The sequence below is a fragment of the Rhyacophila brunnea genome, unplaced genomic scaffold (assembly GCF_057557595.1).
Source record: "Rhyacophila brunnea isolate RB1 unplaced genomic scaffold, BYU_Rbru_1.0 scaffold_24, whole genome shotgun sequence".
In the NCBI taxonomy this organism is placed as follows: Eukaryota; Metazoa; Arthropoda; class Insecta; order Trichoptera; family Rhyacophilidae; genus Rhyacophila; species Rhyacophila brunnea.
In genome coordinates, this window is record NW_028232904.1 from 271131 (window position 1) to 296715 (window position 25585).

Sequence of the window (25585 nt, forward strand, 5' to 3'; positions counted from 1 at the left end):
AAATGACGAGACAAATTTCCCACGAGAACCGATTTTAAATTGGCGACAAAATTTTCAATATTTATGCATTTCTTCTGAAATTTTTCGAAGTTATTATAACACTATAGCAATATTTTTTATGGCGAAGGATGTCGAGGGAGGCGAAAAATGCGTAAGCGAAAATAATAGTGCGCACTTGGACAGTTATACTTATACATTTACGGGACTAATAGTATTTTATTGAGCATATTGGTATACATGGACGTCAAAAATGTACGAAATCGATGATATTTCAAGAGCTTACTTATATTAAAATAATGGATAATTAATGTAACATAACATGTCTTTCTGGTGATACAATTATATGTGGATATATCCCTCTTCTCCATACGTGTCTATCCAAAGCCTTTACCTGACGTATAGCATCTTCAAATCAACTATATACTATCCTTCCATCTTGTGTGCGATCGACAAGTCTTCGTTTGCCTTCCGGCTTTCCGAATGTCAGTTTGTTTATCATGAATTATTTGTACATCCTGTATATATAAGCCAGCCATATAAAGTGGGTCAATTAGTATTTTTATAGTGCTTACGTAATTATTTAATAATTTAACTAATTAAAAAAAATAATCCTACCTATTATTTATGGACCATTTATGTCATATCATATTAACTCTACCCACAAGAAGCTGTCAAATGATCGCTTAAAATGTGATAATATGTAATAGTGAACTGACTTTATATCAAACTGTCCGTCAGATGGAATCGTCAAATGTCTCAGATTTTGTTGTTTATTATTCTTCGATAATGAAATTCCGTACATTCCTCAGAAAAAAATGTTCAATTATTGACCTCTATTGTTGGTTTAGATGCGTATTTTGTATGCCATTATATTCGCGAAAGGGGTTTGTGTCGGTTGTCAAAGGTTACTGCGGTTATATGTAGTTACAAACGTGGTTATTAATTTTCCAATTTGTGTGGCAAAGTTATTCCAAAGTAATTATCACCCTTTCGCGCGCGAATGGACAAATGTGCACTGAGCATCGAGTAAATACGACGGCATCAACAATATCCGCTTTGATAAATTAATGAAATTCACCTTCGAATTTTTGCTCATAATAAATGGTAACATTTATTATTATTACGGTTTAGGATTTTCCCCCACAGTAATGACAATACTGACTGTATATTTTACTTGATATGTAGCGACATCCCGTTTCCGCCTTCGTACAGTGGTAAGATAGTAGTTTAGTTTAAGTGCCTTCAAGAAAATAAATCTTTCAAAGAAAGTTGTAGGTAACAGTTATAAGGTTCTAAAAGTTGTACATGTTATCTTTAAGCACCATCAGAACTATTACATCTAGTCTTTTTGTTATTTTTTTGATCCATAATAACTCTCAGATCAATTCCGTATATTATTATCTACCTACATGACGATTACCTAAATTGAAAGTTAACACTAATAGTTAACACCTGCGCATCTATTCTATACACAGGGCCGGCGCGTCCTTATAGGCGCACTAGGCAAACGCCTAGGGCACAAAACATAAGGGGGCACACAAATGGAGAACTAAAATAATTAATTTACATATTTTAATAATTTTAAATACTTAATACGTTTTATTTATTTTGATGTTTTTAACTGTTTGTTGTAATTATGTATCATAAGTAATGATCGAATGCGGAATCTGGCGGCGTTCCATGGCCAGCATCAGGTATACAAACGATACAGCCAGATACAAACGGTACAAACGATACAAATCCCGGGGTTTTGTCACAAAGCTGTGTATTGCTTAGTCTTATTACTTAAAAGCGTTTACAAGACGGTTCTGGACCAACTCAGCCTCTCGCTACATGATTCGGAAAACATTCCGATCGCTAATCAAAATTTTTATTTTCTATCGACCGTTTTTGTTAAAACTGCGACATTTCCAGGTACGTGGTCTAAGCTAATCCAAGATAAAAAGAGAGAAGAGATAAGATGAGACCGAGATAAGACCGTATACGTTTTTATCTCAGCAATTTATATGAATATAGAGTTCAATAAATATATAATTATTTTTCTGGGTCGACACATCGTTGTAAAGTTTTATCTAACCGTATCCCAATGTTTACTCTCAAACTATTGAGCGAAACAAGATGGGAGAGCCGAATTGAAGCTTTGAAGCCTTTAAGATATAATCTTGGTGATATATATTATCATGCATTAATGGAGATATATTTTGATGACACAATTTTGAATAATTAATCTGGAAATTCTTCCAGAATTGAAGCAAATGCCCTTCTTTGCTGATGTAATTTGCATTATTAAATTTATGGTGTCAATTGTCGCATGGTACAATATTCTTTTAGAAGTAAATATTGCAAGTAAAATATTACAAGGAAAGGATATTGATATAACATATTCTGCTTCAAATTAGGTAGTTAGAGCTAACTAAAAAATATTTACTAAGATGCAGGAGTGATGAAAGTTATGAACAAGTTTCAATTGATGCTGCTGAGATGGCAAAGATGTTAGAAACAGAACTAAAATTTGACACAAAACATATTCGAAGGAAAAAACAGAAACGGCACTTTCAATATTAAGCTGAAGACCAGGCACCCAATAACCTAAACAGCAATACAAAATAGGTTTCTACTCTCCAGTTTTAGACATGGATATACAATCTATCGAATAGAGGTTCAAACAATTATTGGAGCGACATAATATTTTATTTGCCTTCAAACAAAAAGCCACCTTCAGATATACTTGTCGACTGCAAAATTTTAGAAAATGCTTTGAGTCATAATGCTAACAAAGATATTGATGCTAACGATCTATGCAGTGAGCTTCAAGCAGTAGCTCGAAGACTTTCAAAGTCTATGCCACGACCAGAAGTACTGCTCTTTATAGTGGAACAAAACATTGAAAATTGTGTACCAAATGTTTTTGTAGCTCTAAGGATATTAATAACACTTCAATAAAATTGATGCTTATTAAAACGTAGGTACTTGCGGTCAACGATGTCACAAAACAGACTAGTTGATTTATCAACAATTTCAATTGAGTATGACCAAACTACGACATTAGATTTGAAGAAGTTGATTAATTTTTTTGCAAAAAAGAAGGCTAAAAATTTAATTTTAATTCTGTAATCATGTCTATTTTTTTTTGTTAAATGTGCATTTTTGTTTATTGTTTGGTTAGAAATTCTTTTTTTTTGTTGTATTGTATATTTGAAACTGAAAAATAAATAGTTTACATATAATTTTCTCATGATTTTTCTCTTATGTGTGTGCGTGCATGTTTTATAATAATTTATTAAATTAAAATTTTTGGAAGATACTGAAATTATTTTATTAATAAGTGTCTATTATAATATGTCTAATGATCCCTAAATGTTTTTTTTATTATTTCGAAAAAAATGAGACAATTTGTTTCTTATCATTTCCTTATCCATTGGTTTGTTTATTGGTCTTTTTAATCAGCATTGTTCCCATTTCCATGAATGTTGAGCCATTCTTGGATTTTACAGATATCGAGGTTTTCTATTTCACATGCATACATTATCTTAATTATCGAGGAGGGTGTATCATACAGTTATGCGTATATCAGTTTGTTGCATTTACAAGATTACCCCAGTCTTGTTTTTTTTTTTTTTTTTTACTAGAGTGTGTTAAAATTAAGCAAATCTAATGATAAAAATGACTTACATCAGCAATATATTGATAGACCGATTTTCCTAGAGCCCACTCTGTTGGGGTTTGGCAAGAAATAGAGTTGATATCCGGAAGTCGCCTTGTACTCATCAACAATGTATTGAGTGATTCCGTTAAGTGATTTACTGCATCTATCATCAGTGCAGAATTAAACTGAAATAGTCATATATAAATTATAAGTGAGTATTGGGGTCTAAAAAGTTGAAAAATCAATCTTCTCATTTACAAAACAGTAATAAGACAAGCAGATAATTTTTGTATTTCCGTCTTTATGAATTTTTGTTGGTTATGTTATATTATAATGAATTTATTGACATTAAAAACATTATATCGATACCTATATGATAATACAATAAGTCTATTAAAAATTTAAGAAATTCTAAATGTACAGAAGATGATGTGTGTAAAATGTATTATACTCAGAATAAGGAAAAAATGCGAACACATTTTAATACTACCAAGTTAAAAACTAGGGCTTCGAACCGTAAGTTTTTTCGTGTCGGTTTTCTTTCCGGTTCAAGTAAAAAAATATATGTCTGTTCGATTCCGGTTTTCGCTTCGAAAAAAATAACGGTTTTTACAGTTTTCGGTGCATCTCCGAGTGAATAATCTTTAAATGTTTTCATTTGTATTAAAAAAATATTTTCTACCATAACTTAGCATATGTTATGGTACTTATATAACACGGCGATACGCTCCAAACTCAATTGTTATGCTGAATCGCACGGTCGTAGCCGTAATTTTTTTAAAATTACACATAAAATTTTTATTACACATAGAAATTATGCGAATAATGTCGAAATACGTCACGACAACTGACGTGGGGAGTAAGATCATGTTAATACGCGTGTTTGAACATGTGCCGAACCGAAAAAACAGATATTAAAAAAATAAAAAAATAATGGTTTTTCTGGTTGTCGGTTCAGTTTCAGTCCGAAGCCCTGCTAAATGAACTTGATGTATTACGAGATGAAGTATCGTTGGTAAGTTTTGCTCGTATGTGGTTTATGGTATTTAATATTTTGACAAGAACGCGCTTTTGTTATTTATTTATTTTTATTATTGTTGTTTCTTTTGAGATATGATGAATCGAGAGTTTATTTTGAGATATCAAATAATGAAATTTATATGTTAATTATCTCCAAAAGTAAATCTACGAGGCCCATATTGTTTTGCATTTATATCAGGAATTTATGGAGGTTTACCATGTAGTATAGAAGAAGAATAAAGATTCGGAAACAAGAGACAGGTTATTATCTCTCAGTCGCATAATTTATGCTCTTGGTATCAATTCTAGATTACCTACTAATTTAAACAGATAAATTAAACATCTTACAGTAACGGTATCTGGACTGGGGTCATAAACAGCTTGCTCTTCATTATAATGCAGCTCCCGGAAGACATGGTTTCCACCACCATAGACAACTCGAAACGCAGTGATGTTGGCAGAAGCATTTTGGAATTCGCCGTAGTCCACGGTATGAGCGTCTAATGATGTCAAGATATATGTCTGGAAAATAAACCAAGAAAAACATGTTAATACAAATATGGTTTTCTGAAAAGTTTTCGAATAGACAAAGAAATACAAGCTAGTTCAAGGCGGTAGATCCAAACAAAGTGATACTGTGAAGGTTGAAACATAGATCTAATCATCAAATATGTTACGGAGAGGTATTTACAACGTGAAAAATTATTCTATTTTATGATCGTAAATATTGGAGAGTTAAAATCAAGCGACCCGGGCTAAGTCGGACTGGCGATAGTTTTCTGAAATAGATAGGGCCCGTGTTATGCCCGATAGCGGGTGTGGTTTGGTGGCGTCATTAACTTCAATGACGATAGTTTGCCATTCCCGGCGGATTGTATGAAGGTTAAGATTTGTAACTGACACCTGTTTTCTCATAATTTAACGAGTTTGGTCTATCTAGGCAGGTAGTGAGCTACAAATATAGAATTCTTAAAGCTAATCATGACATAATACCTACATACAATAAAACTTAATATCGTTATTAATAATAAATTGAGGATAACTCCTGGTTATATGACAGCCAGACGTCGGTTTCGGCTTACTCCCCGAAGTGAGGTCAATTTCGTAAACGACAATATTTAAATTAATGGCAAGATTGCCAACAGTGAAATAACCATATAAAAGGCAATCGAAAAATACCGGATTATTAAATTTGTATTATAATTTATTATATTATGAATTATAAAATTTCCAAAACCACTAATATAGTAGGTATCCAACTTTTTGTGGTAAAAGAAACGTTCAAGAAAGTTTATAAAAATTAGTACCTACACCATGAAGCCTGATTGTAAAACTTTTATTTTTAAATTGAGTAAAAGCTACTCACTCGTATTCCATTTGAGATGAGTTGAACTAATATTCTTCATTTATTGATTTATTACATTGGCCAGCGGATGTTCGTAAAAATAAATAATATACGAGTACCTCTATATTATGAGAGTGTACTCTATGGTCCATCATCATGACTGTTACTATTTAACGATCTCACCTGATGAGGTTCCAGCATACCAGCGTCTCTGGCTTGCCGCAGATACTCGAGAATCGTTTCCTTGGAGCAGTCCATAATGATATGCGTCTCTTCAGTGTTTGCGAGGTCTTCGAATATTGGAGAATTAGATTCGCCTGGTGTAAGTTGATGAAGTGTCATTTGACCCATAGATAAGTTTTCAAGAACTTTTTGAATACGGCGAAGACCTACAAATTATTCGATTATGTACTGTGTTCAATTGCTTATACATAGGTTTATTATATAAAACAACTAGCTGACCCAGCAAACGTTGTTCTGCCATATAAATTATTTCTAGTGAATATTTTGGTTGTTAAATAAAAAATAACAAATGTATCGTAAGTGTGTGGGGATGGGATCTATGACAGAAAGAGGAATAGAGCGCTGTAGACGATGACCGCCGATAAAAACAAAAAAAACATCAACCATTCATTTTCTCAATTCAAAATGAGTAATGATGTTCATAATGAATGAATTACCTGTGACAGGATCTCGTTGTTTAATGTTTATGCAATATCCGTCTTGTCCCTTCCATAAAATTAGCGGATATTGGAGAGCGTCGTATGAACGGTGTGTGTCAGCGATGAACTCCAGATTATTGTTTCTTCTTCGAACCACGATTTCTCGCGTCGATGTGCGGTCGCCAACCATGATTCCAGCAATGTCGTCTACAACAGGGACATGGAATCGACGCACGTGCTCTCCAGCTGGTGTTTTATCAGTATTGATGACAATAGCGTGATTGTCACTTTGCAATTCGTGCATGTGTGCTTTGAAGAATTTCAATAATTCATTGTGCTCATTCAACAGGGCGTCCAGTTCGCCGACGATGCGCCTGGCATTAGGCGAATTGAGGCTATTGTAGCCACAACGTGCATCCACATGATTGATGTCCTCACCGCCCATGAAGTAGATTTGTAAAAATTTATGTGGTTCGTTTGGCATTGGCAGCAATGAGCCTACTTTGTGGTATACTTGGCCTTTGATTTTGAACGTAGAATGGAATTGTTGACCATTTGCCGCAGTATTGTGAACTATTTCTGTTGCTCCAAACGAAGTCATTTGGAAGCATGAATTGAATGTGCGAATGGACTTCAGGAACAGGTTTGAATCTGGAACCGTGCCGATGAGCAAGCCGTTCAATGGTTCTGGTGGTATCTCAATTTCTGGTAGTTGCACTTTTCCTAATGCGCAACACATCCCGGCTGACTCATGTTTGAATTTGAGCGCATGACAATGGGGACATTCTTTGTCCATAGCACCAATCAGCACTTTCGGATTCAATATCTGGCTCGTACTCGAATGCGAGACGAAGGAACGAAGCGGATGTTAATGTTTGATGTACTTGTTGGCGTTGTCAGTCATTTGCTCTGCGTATGTTAACTACGAACCGGTGCGCTTGGCTCCGTTCCAATTGTTGTTATTGATTTCGTTCAGCTCGTGCCTCTTGTGATTAAGATACACGCGATTGTGACATGCTTACACGCACATTTTTGTTATCTTATTGGATTTGTTCGTCTGTTTTTTCTGCTCTACTATTTTGCATGTTTGTTGTTTTATTCGTTCGACGGCCCAAATGGCCCCCCTTGCGTCTTGCTGGCATTGTGACTTTGATACACACACATAAAAATAGATAAATTAAAATAAATCGTACAAAATTTTGCACGCACTGCGTTGTAATATGCCGAATGAAATGTCAAAATGACGCGACGCTTCTCTTGAATTCTTCTCGGACGTAGCGCTATCTGTCATTCAACAACATAAATAATTTCGTTCTGTTTGAAATACGAACGATGGTTAAATTTGTTCATACAAAAATAATAAAATCGCGATTAAAAAATGGGAGGGTAGGGGTAGGAGAATGAAAATTTGGGGTTATAGGTATTTTTTTATGTCAAATAATAAAAAAAATACAAAAAAAATTGTCAAAAAAATAAAAGAAAATTTTTCTGGATAGAGACACCCTAATCACCTAGCCGTATAAAATATACTTGTTGACCTATTCTCATATCTAACAAATATACATAAAAAAATTCATAAAAATCGGTCGAGCCATTTCGGAGGAGTTCGACCACAAACATCGTGACACGAGATTTTTATATATATAGAGATTTACATATTTAACTAATAAACCATTTCTTTTATTTAACGAATAGGGCACTTAAGATACCTTGATTTAAAACACAACGCCCGAAAGCCAACATTAACCCACTTTGATGTAAGAACTACTAGTAAAATTTGTCGTAATCAAATAGGATGCCGGTAGCTTGATTTGTTAAAGCACATCCAAGGCACAAATCCAGTGGCCACTGTCAAGTTCAAGTTCTGTCGGGCGTCATATTTTTTTCAAAAATGATCTATAACTAACAATTATTGACATTTCGTCCGTTTAGGTTTAGAAAAACATTGTGAACTTGACAAAGTTCTTCGAAGCAGACGAAATTGGTCTTGATATTTATTAAATTATATGGATTGATTAGATACCTACTAACTGTGTATATTTTAAGTAATATAATGACTTTTCTCTAAGAATAAATAGTTAACAACAATAAAATGGTAAAACAATTTACACAGTGCATATCATATAATTAACATCGAATTTGATCGATTAAATTACGCTAGAATCGCATCAATCGATTCAATCGTATCTTCCTACAAGTTATTACCATCTCAAACTGGTCTCTTGGGCCTTGGTCTTAGGGATGGCGACGTGCTAGTGGGTTGGGTCATTTTGTGGAGTTAATCAGGTTACCGAGGCGTTATGAGCACCGCCCTGGTACCGGATTTTAGAATAATGGTGCCTAGTTACTATTTTTACATAGCCTTTTTTTGGTTAAAAGTATATTATATACTATTTATTAAATACCTAACATGAAGTTCGATTGGATAAAACTATATTTTTTATAATTGTTTAGTACTTTGTCATGATGATAAATTTATTTGGAAGAATATGTAAAAGATATTTAAAACTAAAAATTGAATATTAAATAGGCTTTATAAATAGTATTACAAAAAACCCATACCTCAAAGGGAAACTAGTTAAAAGTTTGCGATTCAATAAGACAACTTCCAGACGAGGCGAAGTCTTCAAGCTTTTATTTTATTATTTTTTTTTGAAAATATTGCCGGAGCTCACGATTAAAATTTTCTTCGAAAACTTAACCAAATTACTATTATAGGTAAATACAAACTAGTTTGCAAAATCCCACGTTTTATAAAATAGAAAAATGATATTCATAATCAATTGATTTAAGTTTTGTATTTTTTCAATTGCGACTCCGTACAAAAGAAAATTACTGCAAATTCATTTAATTTTATTGATGAATATATTATATATAAATGTATCTATTCTATACAAATTATAGAATAGGGTAAGAGCTACTATTATGGGCCATCTTCAATTATTGGCCACTTGCTTCAATTATCTAATCCAACCGGATTCCGGCGTCCTGGTAGGCCACTAAATACTATCTATATAGTGTATACGGCGGAGCTACGGGATGCTGGTTTAACCTGAAACGCAAGCAAGAAGACTGGCGAGGGATTTATAGTCTAATAATTATGGTAAGCCTACCTATAAGCTTATTTTAGAACGCGTCCAGAAGATATTTCTTCGATGTCTTTATTTTAAGACATAATTTATAACTATTTTCCTTTTGATAATACGTCAAATGATTATTTTCCAACTGCCTTGCTGGCATGCTTACTTTTCACTCTCTTGGATCTTGTAGGTCTCTTCTGCTTTTGAAACATTTTTGCCTATTATCGCGAGGAATGGTTTCAAATCCTGGTGTCCTAATGAATTTGAATTTACATGCGTCTGTAAATGACCTACGTGGTCGCAGCCATGATTATTCTGGATAGGAACAGTTTCCTCATGTCAAGCCTATCAAGTACCATTAGCGAGGGGTGCAAGACTAGTCAATGCACTCCCCACGTAGACATTTTCGGAGACGTGCTATGTATTTTGTATTCGAAATTTTATTTTTCTGTATAAAATTGTATATTTTTTGTTTTCAAAAATTGTATTATGTTGTATAAAATTGTACTTTTATTTATTATTATTATTTTATATATTCTCTTCTTCTCTTTTGTGAGGGTAATATTTGTTATAATGTAAATCTCATGTTATGCACATCTTGAATTTAGATTTGTTATGTCCACAATGTTTTGTTTTCTTAAATAAATAAATAAATATTAGTTACCTGAGACAGTTTATATTCATAAAGATATAATTTGAACCCACCATCGTTATCTTCATAAAGGATAGAGAAAGATTCCCAGTCGGAGTCCACGACAAGATCAGCAAGCGACTTCTCGAAAGTTTGGTGATCGGGATAAAAGTTGAGTGCCATCGGGGCGTCGGCGAATTCCTGGGGAGGATCGAGGGATGAAAACGTCTGGAAGTTTGGAATCTTGAGAGTCTTGCAGATTGATTCGACGATGCCACGCGTCTCTCGGGATTCGGGACCAAAGATGGCCATGACACCTTCGCTTGTCAGGTTGCAAGCTTAAAAATAATAACGAAAATATACATAAATGTTTATCAGCGTTAGAAAAATATTTTTATGATACACGAGAAAAAAGGAGCTTTCAAAAAAAGCTTTAATATAATAAAATATATTTTTCATGTATTGAAGCAAAACATTCAAAAAAGTATTATGCTAGTAATAAAAATGAATAATCACATTAAATAAATTTCACCATTATAGTTAAAATAAACAGGACATTTCCACCGGGACAGATGCTATGTAAATTATTTCACATGGAAATGAAATGAAATGCAGTGAGTCAACATTTTTTTAATAACACAACGAATACTGTTTTTGAAATACGATAGTCTGTTGAAACTGTGTGGCGATGATAGCAAAAAATTAATTCAACGTTGCTCTTTCCTATAAAAATGGTAGCAGTAGTTTATTTTATCTATCATCGGGATGACAAGTAGAATAGTAATTATTTAAATTGCTTGTTTATGTGCTAAATAAACATATATATTTTTAAAACGAAATCTACGATTACCTATTTAGATGTATCTTTATGATGATATATTGGTAAATAATTAATGTGTGTTAATTAGAGTGTTTTTATATGTGGAGTTTTCTATATGTACTTAATACAATTTCACGAAAAAATTCTCATAAGTTTTAATTAATACATAATTATTAGGTATATTATATTATTATATTCATATATTTATATTCTTTTTAATGCAACAATAGGCCACGAGGCCCAACAAAGTTAGAAGTTTAACAGTACTGTAGTAATATACGATCACAAACACCCAGGCATTATTGTGACCTCTCCAAGTCGAACTCAGCGCCAATGGATGAAAAACCAGCGCCTTACGCACTGGACCCCGAGGGCCGCCTTTTGAAGCGTTTCTTCAAATCACTACTATGGGTTCAACCCGAAATGATTTTTTTGTCATACTGTCGAAAAGATCGAGATGCCATTGCAATAGACAATTTTGTATTTGGTGATTTGGCAATACACAATTAATGGTCCATAAATAAAAAAGAACAATGATTACCTACTCATGACGTCTTTTTTGGTTACTTACTTAGGTACTGTACGATTTTACGAGATTGTTAATCTCAATAATGATGGTTCATTATCAGTAGCATGCGGTTTGCAGATACAGGGCATCCCCAGAATTATTCGTAAAATATGTATCTATAGTCTAAGGTAAAATATAATATAGCATCCAGGCTCAAGAGTCAAGACAGTCCATGCTACTGCAGTGTTGCCATGTCTACTGAAATTTCAGTAGATCTACTGATATTTTTTGCCAATATCCTACTGAATTTTTGATTTTTTTCGAAATTCAAGAAATCTACTGATATTTGTGTTTCTCCATAATTGTAAGTTTACTGATGATTATTTTAATAATAAACTTGAAATGATTTACGCACGATCCTTTTTAATGTGTTACACTTATAAATTGACGAAGAAAGCATTGTAACTCTACCCAAGAGCGCTATTTTACCCATTAATATCATCATTGTTTACAATAAATTAATATTATTAATTATTTTTATCCTTATTAGTCTTAAATTATATCTAATATACTACATTTTCCAAAATCTACTGATATTTTATGAAATCTACTGAATTTTTTGTCAAAATCTACTGAAATTTTAAATTTTGACTTGGCAACACTGCATGATAGGTCCCTGGATGGAGCACACGCACATTTTACTCGCCATACATAATAATTATCCAGCGTTGCAACATATTTATATATCCATTTATTTGAGTTGAATATTAAAGATTATGAACGTTTGCGACGTAACGCGGTACATCTTATGACTGTGTTGTTGACAAGGTCTGCCATGCATTGACTTGTACCGGGACGCTATTGTTGTTATTAGTATGTTGATATTTATTGCGCAATTCCAGAATACATTTTATTTAAAAAATATAATTGTTTTCATGACTCTATATTACACATTGATTGAGACTGTCACACCAGCTTTTTCACATTGAATATTGGATATAAATATTATATTTTTTAGAATAATATAATATCAAAGCTACCATTCTGCACTAAACAAAATTATTAGCTGCTCGGCATGATTCAATTAACTACAAACTCTAAGCAAATAGTAAACATTTTCCGACGCCATCCCTACTCGAAAAAATTACCGCACACCACTGTTCATTATACTTATTTTAAAAATATAATATTAATGTTATACCAAGTTTTTCTGCTTTGTAGCTGTCGATGGAAGAAACAGTGCGGATTAGTGGTACAAACTCTATCCCGCTGCGAAGGTTGTTCCTCTTTACGGCGTACCGGAATGCCATCTGGGACGCAGGGTCATTGTCGTGGAATATGCCACCTGAAAGCATCAAATACACAATCACTCACCTTTAAATTTAATCTGATGGCAGGGAAATCGAGTATTCCTATTGTCTTTAGATTCGTTTCTGTTATGGGAGGCACATGGTCTGCGCGCATTTTGTAGAATAATTATTGTTGCGTTTCTATTATTTCCCGATGCACGTGCAAGTCGATAATAAGATTTTGGTGTGAATGATAATACTACTCACTAGATATAAACATCGCAATGTTTCGAGACACTTGTTTTCATAATAGAAATCGAATGAATACAATATGATTAATTTAAAGTATAGATATTATACCTATTTACCGAATATTAGGTAGGTATTTAGTAAATTTAAAATATTTGTTTGTTTATCCAATATTTATAAGTTATTTTAGAGCCCCGCAACAACTAACAAAATGTTTACATCGAAATATCAAATATATAAAAGCAGTAATCGTCTGGTTTTTATTCTTTATTTATTACTTATCTTAAATTATCTGTCACGCACGAGAAAAAAAAATATGAACAATGTATACAAAAATATGTGTAAGAAAGAGTGAAAGACAGCATATTATTAAAAAAAATGGAGGAATCGTTTATTTTAATCGGGTTGTGAAAGAAAAGTAATGATACTCTCATAATATTTGAAACCATATTGCGTCATCCGGATAAAAATGTTGTTTGCTCATGGTCCGGTAATGATCTCCATTGGACGTAATGCGAACTCCGACCTCATTTTTGAAGAAATAAGATCTGATGATGCCACCAGCGTATAAACCGCACCAAACAGTGCATTTTTGTGGATGTAATTGAATCTGTAATGTCTTTTCTGGATTGGTTTCACTCGTGCTGAAATTTTGCCAAAAATGAGCCTCATTACTGAACGCAATTTTGTGAATAACTTCTATAAGTTGCGTGAATCGACGACTGATTTTCAAAGTAAACTTGGATAATTTCATTGAGCGCAGTATCACAGCTCAGGTTGTCAGTTAACCCTTTTCTTAGTTCTATCCAAGCAAAACAAATACTTGTTACAACCTCCAATTTGTGGAGGCCCATATGATCTTCTAAGGATCGGACATGATATAAAAATAGATTGATGTTAAGTATTTCCATTGTTTCCATTATTTGCACTAACTGACAAGTACTACTCAAATACACTGTTACTGCAACCTTTAATGCAGACCATTTCTAGAAATCATAAAAATAAATCTACGTTTAATGTGTACATACAAAGATTTTCTTACAGCAAGAGTATTTGAACAATGCATTTGAGAAAGAAAAGGGTAGATAGTTGAACGAAGAGCGAGCGACGCAGGCGAGATTTTCTTTGTAAGTTTTCAGCGCGCTATCTGGTGCTGGTGGGCGAAGGCTCGAGAAAAATCTGCCCCCTGGGAAATGATCGGAGGAAAAGTGCATGCGATATTTTACAATGTAGCTGCCTGTTGAAGCCGCAACTCGCTAGACCTCGATATTATGAAATGCTTTTCAACACAAATGCTCCCGCAAAAACAATTTTATGAGAGGAGTTTTATTAAACCTTACGTAGAGTAAATTTAAAATGACACATAAGCTTTCGAGATATACCAGATTTTCGTTTAGACAAGACTATTATTTTAGTAATATCTGATTCAACTGTAGTTGGCGTGGAAACTTTAATGGTGTAAAATAACGGGTTTTTAGCATTGCAGTTTCAGTATATAAGGAAACAATAATTGTCATCAGGTGGAGGGTTTTTAAGAATATTAATTATTTTACCCTACTACGTTTTCCGTAAGAGGACAGATGCAGAGATGTAACTGTTAATTATTATTAACCCAACTAACATAGAGGTTGCGCTGTCACCAAATCATGACAGATATGAGAAATGTATGTGACATCTACCAAAATAGGCAAGCGTATCACATTGTATTTCATTTATTTTATTTTTATTTTATTTTATTATTACACGCAAGATAAACAAACCTGAATTTAGACTGACATCTAAATCGAATATGATACTAATAAATAGTTCAAGAAATGAAAATATAATTATTATTAAATTCTACAGGTTTTTAAAAAGTATGTCGATAGCTATTTCGGTTGTAACACCATTATCAAGACTATTCAGATAGGCCGTTTGCCTTTGCTTAAATACTATACGTGTATAGATAGAGACAGAATACATTTTCTTATTCGTTCCAGCAATATTATGAATTTGTACACTTATAATTAGGTATTACTGTCTATGCTACATTGGTCAATCTGGCAGGCCAATAAAAACTCGTTTGGAGGAGAAGATATAATGCTGAGCTCTACGGGCTGTACGAAGATTGCAGCGCAGTTCACTGCGATGGCTAGGTCATGTGCACCGTATGAATGATAATGAACCGGCAAAGAGAGTGATGTCCAGCAATCCAATAAAACGTAGAAGAAGAGGGAGGCCAAAGATTCGTTGGTTGGATGGAGCTGCCAGTGACTGCCGTATTCTGGGGGTACCAAATTGGAAAGCGGTCACACTGGATAGGGACAGGTGGAGGGAGCTGTTGGAGGAGGCCAGGACCCACACGGGGTTGTTGCGCCCCTGATGATGATGACGATGAATGAATATGACAAATAACAAATTCAAAACGTTCACAACATGACATAAAGATAAGTGTTTACAATATAAAAAAAAACATGGAAACACATGAGTGAACTAGATCCTATCTTCTATCTAGATCCTATCTTCAAAACCTATAAAATAACGTCCACCCGAACATTCTCACGTAAGCAGAATATGTTTATATTCGAAGTCATTTTTAATTGATAGTTATTGCGATCCCAATTGGCATTACTCTTGTTAGGTTAGTTCTACTTAACGGGTAGCCGGCTTTAAATAAGACGCTGTGATACTAAGGTCATAAATTATTATTTCAAATCAATCACTGAACACTGAAAATGAAGAAAACAAAACATAATAATTTAATGGAGTACAAATTAATGGATTAAGTTACACTGCTGACAATTGATACAATTTCGGCTCTATTTTTGTCAGCAGCATTTTTAAATCACTGCGATTAGTTATTTTTAGCCGACTTTTTTAGCAAATGATTTGAACCATGCTTGCTTGTAAAATATACTACACAACACCTGAAAAATATACGAGTTTTTAAACTTGTTTTTGTGCTTTCTTTTTGCTTTCACCTCCCTCTTATTTATATTCAACACAGCCTTATTGGTTCCGAGACAACTGCCGCCCCCTTGGATCGCCCCAGTGACCCCTAGATGGCAGTATTATTAACGCGATACTTTGGGAAGCACTGGTCTAGTCCAATGTTGAGGTTTAATAGCTAAACAATTTTTTTCCCACGAATCAGTTCTTACAGCTTTAAAAACTACATACCTACATGCAATATTATCTCAATAACACGAAACGGAACGCAATTTTCAAAGAAGCCAAGAGCCGGAACGGTATCTTTTAGAATTTCACGAACAGGAACGGCGCTCCGGTGCGTTCCGGTCTATTTCGAGCCCTGATTATAACGTAATAAATCATAAATAATGCTATTATATTTGAACCCAAGTCAATCGCAATCCAGGTGACCAGATTTGGTTAAATACTATCTAAGCTGAAATTTAATAAACAGTATGCATCCGAGATGTTTCATATCATTTCTAATTCCGTTAATAATAAGTAATTCTGATTAACATAACTAACTAAAATCCTTTGTCAGGTTCTCTTTTTGAATTACTTACCTAATTTAATATTCATTTAATTCTCAATTATTATTATGCATTAAATTTAACAATATATTAACATTCTTCATTGAATATACATAAATTGAAACTACTTCAGAAACATAATATTAATTAAATGTCTTAGACCCACTCCATTACAATCCGGGCGACTGGGTCAAATATTGTAAATGTAACTAAAACATATAAATATATCTTTTAGAAAATAGTCCTATTCATTTATTATACATTAATCTTGTACGATGTCATATTTTTTCCTAGATTTTTTCTAATATGTATGTTTTTGAAATGTTTCCAAATTATGTTTGTTCAATAGATAATGATATATTCTTAAATCTTTTGAATTATCCATTGGATAATAAAATATTAAATCATTTGTGCAAATACAATAACACAAAAATTTGAAGAGATCTCTTACACTGACTAATAATCAAGGGTAAGTACCTTGATTCAAACCATAAAAGTTAGTCGCTAATATTTGCAATATTTTTTAAGTGAATCAAGTTCATGACCAATAATTATTAATTTCGTTATAATTAGGTAGGACGCAGGTGACTTAATTGGCTAAAGTACATTGGCCGGAATTTGATGTTTATTTCCTGTCTGGCGTTTTTCATTTTTTTTTCTAATAGAGTTTAGAGGTGTTTCCAAATTATGTATGTACGTATGTATATATTATATGTCTAAGGATTTTCAAAATAATATAATATTATGTCCATAGTGAATCTAAATACAATGTTTTACAACAGGTTTTCCTCGTAGTCTTGTTAGTACACAAACAGCGTAAAGCAAAGCCAATCGAGGTGGGAGTGTGCATATAGATGTAGGGTTATTGGTTTGAAATTTGAACAGAGGCGCATTGAGACAGCACGCTGGGCGATAAACGGAGCCTTATTCACTACATTTCCAAGAAAATACATAAACCGTAATGATATCGTAAACTGGCGGATAAGAAAAGTACTATACAGGATGGCGAAAGTACTCTCTTTTCAGATGTGTTAAATTGAATGATACAAAAAAGGATAGCAAAAAGACCATTGTATTTTTTTAGCAGAAAGACAAGTGCTTTTGAAGATGTTGTTATAACACTTAAAAAATATGTTTTCTTATAATAATCCATAGCCTTGGTAATGACTGCTTGTTTCAGAGTGTGTTCAGAAAAAAATTCTTCGACACCTTTATTTTAATGTATATAATTATTTTCCCTTTGACAGAGTATTTTCCGACTAATTTTCTTCGAGATACGCTCGTCTTTCATTCTCTTGAAGCTCGTAGGTTACTTTTGCTCTTAAAGGATTTTCCCCTGCTCTCACGTGGTATAGTTTACAATCCTGATATTCTGGAAAATTTGAATTTTTATGCACCCGTCAATTACATGCGTGGTCGCAGTCATGACCTATTTTTGGTGTAAGCTGTTTCCTCATGTCAAGCTCATCAGGCACCAATAGCGAGGGCTGTGCGGCTGGTCAATGCACTCCCTGGATATGTAGACATTTTTAGCGATGCATTATGTATTTAGTTTTTAAAATTCTATTTTATTATTTAATTTGTATTTTTCTTGAATTATTGTTGTTTTTTTAATTTTATTTCTGTTCTATAAAATTATTTTATGCTTTGTTTTTTTATTTACTAAGTTGATTTACCTGTACTTTTTCTTCTAAAACGTCTTGAATTAATAATATGTTATGTGTTCAATGTGTCTTTTTTTAATAAATAAATAATAAATAAAATAAAATAGAATTAAAAAAAAACACATATTGCATCGCTAAAAATGTCTACATATCTAGGGAGTGCATTGACCAGCCGCACAGCCCTCGCTATCGGTGCCTAGTGAGCCTGACATTAGGAAACAGCTTTCACCCAAAATAAGTCATGGCTGCGATCACACGTCATGTAATTGACGGGTGCATACAAATTCTTAAAGTCCTAAAATTCTAAATGTTATACTACCTACACAATACATACTTATAATACTAACATTTTTTTACGAAATAACTTTAAAAAAGATTATTTCACTTATATGAAATGTGGGTATTTGTATCCACAGCCGTTTAGTACTAGAAAATATAAATAAATGATAACTATAATAATATAGGTGTACCATGCAGGAGTCGTACGTTTTTTTGCACTTCCACTAAAGCATTATAATAGGAATAATATATTATGTTTTCTCACTCAAACTAGGTCGCCGATTTTGGCATCGTAAAATACACAGATTATAATTTAATATCAACAATAACAATAATGATTATTATTTTCATAGTCTAAAATAATTATTAATACCAAATACCCAATTTACAACCGCTAAAAGAGATTATAATCTTTGTTTTATAAAGAAAATCAAATTTATTTTAGTTATGTTGCATCAACGATATTTTTCGTAACTTATGTTATTTGAACATATTATCTAAATAATTTTGAAAACACTCATAAGAAAATATAGTGAATAGAAAAAAATAAGTTCTGTGTTGGCAAAATTATGTATGTTCAATAATTAGAATGGTACATTCTAAAATCTTATGAATTATTTGTTGAATACAAGAAATAGTTAATTATATTAATTGATTGCGTCATATCTTCTAAGTCCGTTACTAGGTGTCTCTGATTATACATTGTATATAATTAAGATGTTAAAATCAATTTGAATACAACAAAAACCAATTATATAATATATAATGTGATATATAGTGAGAATTGATTTTCCCTGAAGTAGGCTGTCATAATATGGGGAAGCCAAACATCGTGAGAAGATTTGAAAGGCATAAAATTTTCTGGCATTGGATGTTCATATCTATTTCTACACCCAACTACAGACATTGTGATAAAATATACTACTTTAAGAGTCTATAGCCAATAAATATTTATATTGCTATAAGTATTGTGTAGGTGTAGCCTAATATTCTAATACCTTGTAGGTCTTCACTTGAATAATATTTCTGCCACCCAAACAAATTAAAAACAATGGTTTCAGAGGCACAGTCAAGTAAATTGGTATTAAAATCTCTATACACTTTTACAAAAGCTTTGCTTTTGTTTATAATAAATAAAAATAAAAAAGCCTTTTTATTTCTTACAAACACAAAAAAAGTAAATGACAGTGGATTGACTATATCTAATGTACGTATAACCTATATTTATATCTATTATGATTTTGTGCTTATTGCTTTTGTTTATAATACAATTTAAATCTTGACAATTGACCATGCAATAGTTGCATCCATTACATATTGTTTCCGAGTTGTTTTCTTGAATATTCAATACTGAGAATATACACAATACAGAGGTGTGGAGATGTGGAGAGGTGTGGAGAGAGTGTGGAGAGAGAGGCTGTTAAAATTCGACATAACTAATGCACACAGCACTTTGTCAAGTTATTTTGATTTCATTTAACTAGGAATAGGTATACTTTGCAGATGGTGCTGGTTAGTTTTTCAATTAAAACCTGCCCAAACCTAACCATAATAGTTAAGGCAGCGATTTCCAAACTGGGAGGCGCGGAGTGTTGCAAAGGGAGCCGCGAAAAGTTTAACACAATTAAGGTAGCCACAGGTTTGCAGTTTGCAAATGCATAATTTATAAAACGGCTGCTAGTTATAAACTACACAAAAAACAGTCATATAAAAGGTTTTTTGCAAACCTGTCTGAAAATATGGAGACTAATTTTATAATACCTCACTTCTATACTATTGTGAAGCGCGCTGGCTATCTCGCGAAAAAATGAGATAAAAAGGTCAAATCATAATGTTGAAATTTGAGGCAAATTTGTTTAGGAACGATAATTTCGTTGTTAAACTTGTCTATTTTGTTGAAATTTAAAAAAAAGCTGACTGAATAAATTAATGCAAGGACCACTAGTCCATTCACTGATTTTAAAAGACAAAGGGAAGACATTCATAAAAAATTGGAGCTTTGGAAATCAAAATTACAAAAAAAATAAGTTTGCCATGTCTCCACTTTTAAATGATTTCTACGCCAGATATAAAAATCTATTTCCTAAGTTCTTGGTTAGTTTGCTAATGCATTTTTCACATTATTTTATTAATAGTAAAAAAGTCACCTGCGGCGCTGCTTGGTTTTAGAGCTGTTAAATATGTGGTTGAAAGGTCTTGATCTGGGGGCCCGCTTCAAGATGTGGGGCCCATAATAGAATCTATTTGGCAATGAACGATGATGAATTTGGATTGAATACTGTTGAAACGGATTGTGCTAATAAACAAGCACATTCGTCACATGAAATATATTTTTTAAAAAAAGTAGCAAAACCTTGTTTATTTTGTTACAACGTTTTTATTAGGTCGTATTCTTATTTGTTCGGTGATTGTTTATCCAGTACAAATCTTGAAATCGATTTTTAACTAACTTTCCGACTAGCTAAACATTTGAAACTTTTAGAATATATCAGAACACGATGCCAATGCATTTTTTTAATACTTTCAGCTATCTTTAAGTAGAATTGATTGTTAATTCTGTTTTGTATGAAAAGTTATTTTGGAAGAAATCCGTAATCCAATCCACTATTATTGGTTGCTAGGGGTCTGGGGTCCTAGCAACTAAATTATTAATATATACGTGCGTTACTATGGAAATCAATATGAATGACGTTGGCGGCTCTCGTGGTGCAGTGCGTAAGGCGCTTGCCTTCCACCCGAGAGTTCTTGGGCTCGATTCCCGATCAGGACACACAATATTCATGTGTTTGTCTCAAAGCCTGGGTGTTTGTGATTGTTCAAAATTACTAACAAACCACCTTGTACGAAAAAGCAAGGACATGGTTATTAATAATTCTAAAAAAAAAAAAAAATATGAATGACGTCAAAATAACATCTCAGTATTATTTCTATCAAGTACAATTTTTTTGATCGTTTAAGCTAGTCAAGTCAAGTTTATATGAGTCAACAGAAAATTTAAAAACGTTGTATATACTTACAAAGTTCTTTTTATCTTGTAATTATTTATATTTTTTTTTTCATTTTTGTATGTATACATTGTTGACTATTTAAGAAGGTGTCAGTATTATTTAATGAAATAAAGGGAGGGGGGAGGGGGGGGGGGAGGCGCCAAGATTAGATTTTTTAAAAATGGAGGCATAGTAACATAAAGTTTGGAAACCACTGAGTTAAGGTATGCTATGGGCAATCTGACAAAAATAGTGCACACATTTTCAGTCATACTTATTTGTTTGAATTTTCGTTGAATTAAGAATATAATATATTATAGATAGACGGTGTTGGGTATTGGCTAGTTTTTTTAAATTAATTAGCTCAGTCTAACTCTAAACCAAACCATAAACGATAAAAACTATTATTCACTATATAAATATATATTTAATGGCATAATTTTAAATATCTTAAAGATAAACAAATATTTTTTAACTATTAATTATCTACTATGACTTAGATTAGGCATAGTTTAATTAAATTTTAAAAACTATCAAACACTATCTATAGTTCAACGAAAACAAATATGTGTGACAGGCATAGTTTAGTGTGCACTTTAGGTCGGATCTAAATAGACTATCTCCACCCTTCGCCACTGCATTACAGAGACTATAAGAATGTAAAATTCTTATAATTAAATATACATAATTTTGTTGTTATATTCTTTAACTATAATTTTATTAGTTTTAGAAGCTAAAAGCTTTTTTGCAATATAACAAATCAAGCAAATTTTCATCACTTGTTTTTCTACTTGATCTTCTACATAATATTTTATAATTGTAATATTTCAGGGAATTGTATTGTTTTAATTTACCATATAAATAAGAAATTGCTGTATCCTGTGTCAGTATGTATTTGCCTCTGGTCAGTGCGTATAATAGTGCTGGAAGTTAATCGATTAGAATTTAAATTCAAAACCCATCAAAGTATCCTATACTTATACCTAAAAATATGATAATGGATAAAACTTCTTTTGGTTTTTAATTAATTGCCAGTTATAACTTAGTTTAATCTTATATGCGTATTAATTTAATATAATATTCAATATACTTACCAATTTTAACTTGTTTCTTAGAATCTGCGTGCACTACAAAATAAACCATAAACAAAATCAATACTACTAGCATCATTGGCAAGTCTTTGAAAACACTTAACTTCATTATAGAAGTGATAAATATTCGGATGACATAAAAGTATTAATTTACACAAATTGTTACACAGCACGAGCACCGATTACAATTTTTGGCAAAATATAACACTGTGATTTTTAAACTATTGGCATAAAATAATACTCAAGCTATAACGTTGGCAATTATCACATAACTGGTAGCCACGACTAATTATTACATGTGGTGTAAAAATGCCAAAACGAGAATAACAAACACCATACAGTTTACTAATGACCATATTATGCGTTGTTTAATGAATGTTTTAATTTAGCTCTTAAATAATTTGACCTCTTTTATCGGATGTTATGTCATCATGTGAGATATACAATATGTATACTTCTGTTTAAATTTACGTAGAATTTGTTATTTGAATAATATTATCATTATTTTAAAAGTATGATAATAAATGTATTATTACGAATTTACCATATTATCTCAAGATTATCAAGTCAAAATGGTTTAAGACAATTAATTTAAACATTCATGAGTCAACTCTATACTAATAATAACATTTAAGTGTCTATCTCTCGATCCGTTTATTCGGTTATAACTTATAAACTTACTTACTTCACCATTACACACACCAGTGTAAGCGTGTAAGACAAGCACAAGGTCGCACCACTTCCCTCAGTCTATCTCCAAGTCATGCGCTTCCCGGTATGTGAGACCTGCAGCGCGTAGATTGGTTTTGTAGCAACGCTACATAGTAAGGGAGGATCGGCCATATCGGTGAACCTGCGACACACATGTCAGCCAGCGCTCAAAATGGACAGAGGCGCACCGGAACGCAGCACCGGTTCATGAAATCGCCAAAAGTATCGCTCCGTCTCTTGGAAAATTTAATAACCACTTTCCCTATAATTACGTATTTAAATTTAATATGAAACTTGTCGGACTCGTGGTAAAAAATAAATAAATTATGAAGTGTCGTAAACACCGTTTTTCGCCTACTGCGCTGACATCTTTTGCATGCCACAAGTTTAAATACTGTTGTTCCATAATAATATTATTATGATCGTCTGAGCGAGGTATGTATATAACAAAAACAGCTTAACCACATATTTGTACATAATATACATAAAATCAAGTAAATCAATTATTATTTTAATGTTTTTATTTTATTATTAAATTATAAGATGTTCACATGACATTTAAAAACAAAGAAATAGTATTAAAACAGTGTAAAGAAGAAATAAATATAATATGCAGTATCACAAAAAACGGTATGAAAAGTAAATTAAAAGGTACAAAAATTATAAATTATAAAGCATGGAAGCACACTGAATAAGCTAAGTGGACCCTATTTAAAGAATTCATAAAACAAAGCCCACCTATAAATACTCATCCTCACGCAGATGGAATATAATATTAACATCCGAAGCGATTTGGTTAAACAGAGTTATTGCCCTCCCAATTGGCATCACAAATGGCAGGTTAGTTATGTACCTTAGGAAAACAAACAACTGCAGTCAATAACACCAAGAATGGCAGAGTTATTTACACTACGTACAAGTCGAAAAAATACGAGGCCAAATACTGATATCTTCTAGCATTTAAACTACAGTTTGTAAGAGAAAGCTAGTTGGATAAAGCCACAGATACTATCCATATAACCTCAAATAAAGGAGTCTCAAAAATTTCTTTAGAACTCGCTACACCATACGGTCGTATTTCAACTGATACGGGGCCCAAACAATCGACCCTCTCTCAAGCCGGCTTCTAAGGAATTGTAATGGATTGTTAATACAGTAACATCCGAAAAGACCCGGAGAGTACGTAATACGAAGAAGATAAGATGAAGGTTTTAGAAAATTACCCTTCCCAAATCGCCTATTTCTTTTTTAGTTTCTCTTAACATAATGTTAATAAATGGTTTTATATAAAACCTGATAGTTTTTGGGTGATTTAAGAAGTTTAGAACCAGTCACAAGATACAATAAATTATTGGTTGGAGACATGATAATATTCGTTTCTTTCCTTTCTTTCGACCATGTCCGATCCTAATAGGATCATATTATGGGCCTCCACAGAGTAGAGGTTTGTATTAACAGATTTTGTTTTTTACGAGAAATGGAGGTCAGCCACTTGCTCAACCTATTAGGCCATTAGATATTATTATGATGTGATTACTTGTACTCACTAGATCTTCAGCCCTCTTTTATCAATAATTGAGCTAATTGGGCTAACAAGACCACAGACGCTTTGTTTAATATTTTTTCTGAGACGGGCGAGTCTAGCTGAATTTCTGTATTTATGATGTTGTTAACTTGTGTGTGTACCTACAGTACTTTTAATGAACTTATTATAAAAGCATCACTTTCATATACTGAAAGGTTTCATATCTGCTCTCGGTTGTACTCGCATGAACCAGACATGAACACGTCAAAGAACAAGAACAAGAACAACAACAACCATGTGTTTTGTTTACTCACATTAGTTTATTGTCGGAACCTTCGTTGATCATAGCAAAGCGATGTAGTTTGATCACGTTCCCATTGTTTGTCCCTCGCATACTATAACACTCTGACGAGAGGTTTTCTCATCCGTAAGAGCAGTGATTTCCAACCTTTTTTATTAAGCGAAACTTTTTATAGAAACTCAAAGAACCCCAACCTGGCCGATAAATATTAAGGTCAAGACAAGAAAATTATGAACTATACATGTAAAGCAGTAGAGAGTGATATACCGATGCAAAGTGCCGTTTAGTAGCCATTTAT

The 25585-nt window shown here is 32.8% G+C and overlaps 1 protein-coding gene across 1 annotated transcript in view; it reads right to left on the minus strand.

Moving 5' to 3' along the window:
• Window positions 1-23116, minus strand: part of LOC147068853 (glutamate receptor ionotropic, kainate 1-like) — a 46188-nt gene extending 23072 nt beyond the window's left edge. The window contains exons 1-6 of the mRNA XM_085951386.1: window positions 22754-23116; window positions 12914-13057; window positions 10459-10722; window positions 6195-6400; window positions 5015-5188; window positions 3673-3831 (exon numbers count right to left, since the gene is read on the minus strand). Coding sequence (XP_085807512.1) covers window positions 3673-3831; window positions 5015-5188; window positions 6195-6400; window positions 10459-10722; window positions 12914-13057; window positions 22754-22859 — 1053 coding nt within the window. The 5' untranslated portion in view covers window positions 22860-23116. The remainder of the gene's footprint in view (window positions 1-3672; window positions 3832-5014; window positions 5189-6194; window positions 6401-10458; window positions 10723-12913; window positions 13058-22753) is intronic.
• Window positions 23117-25585: the final 2469 nt, after the last annotated feature.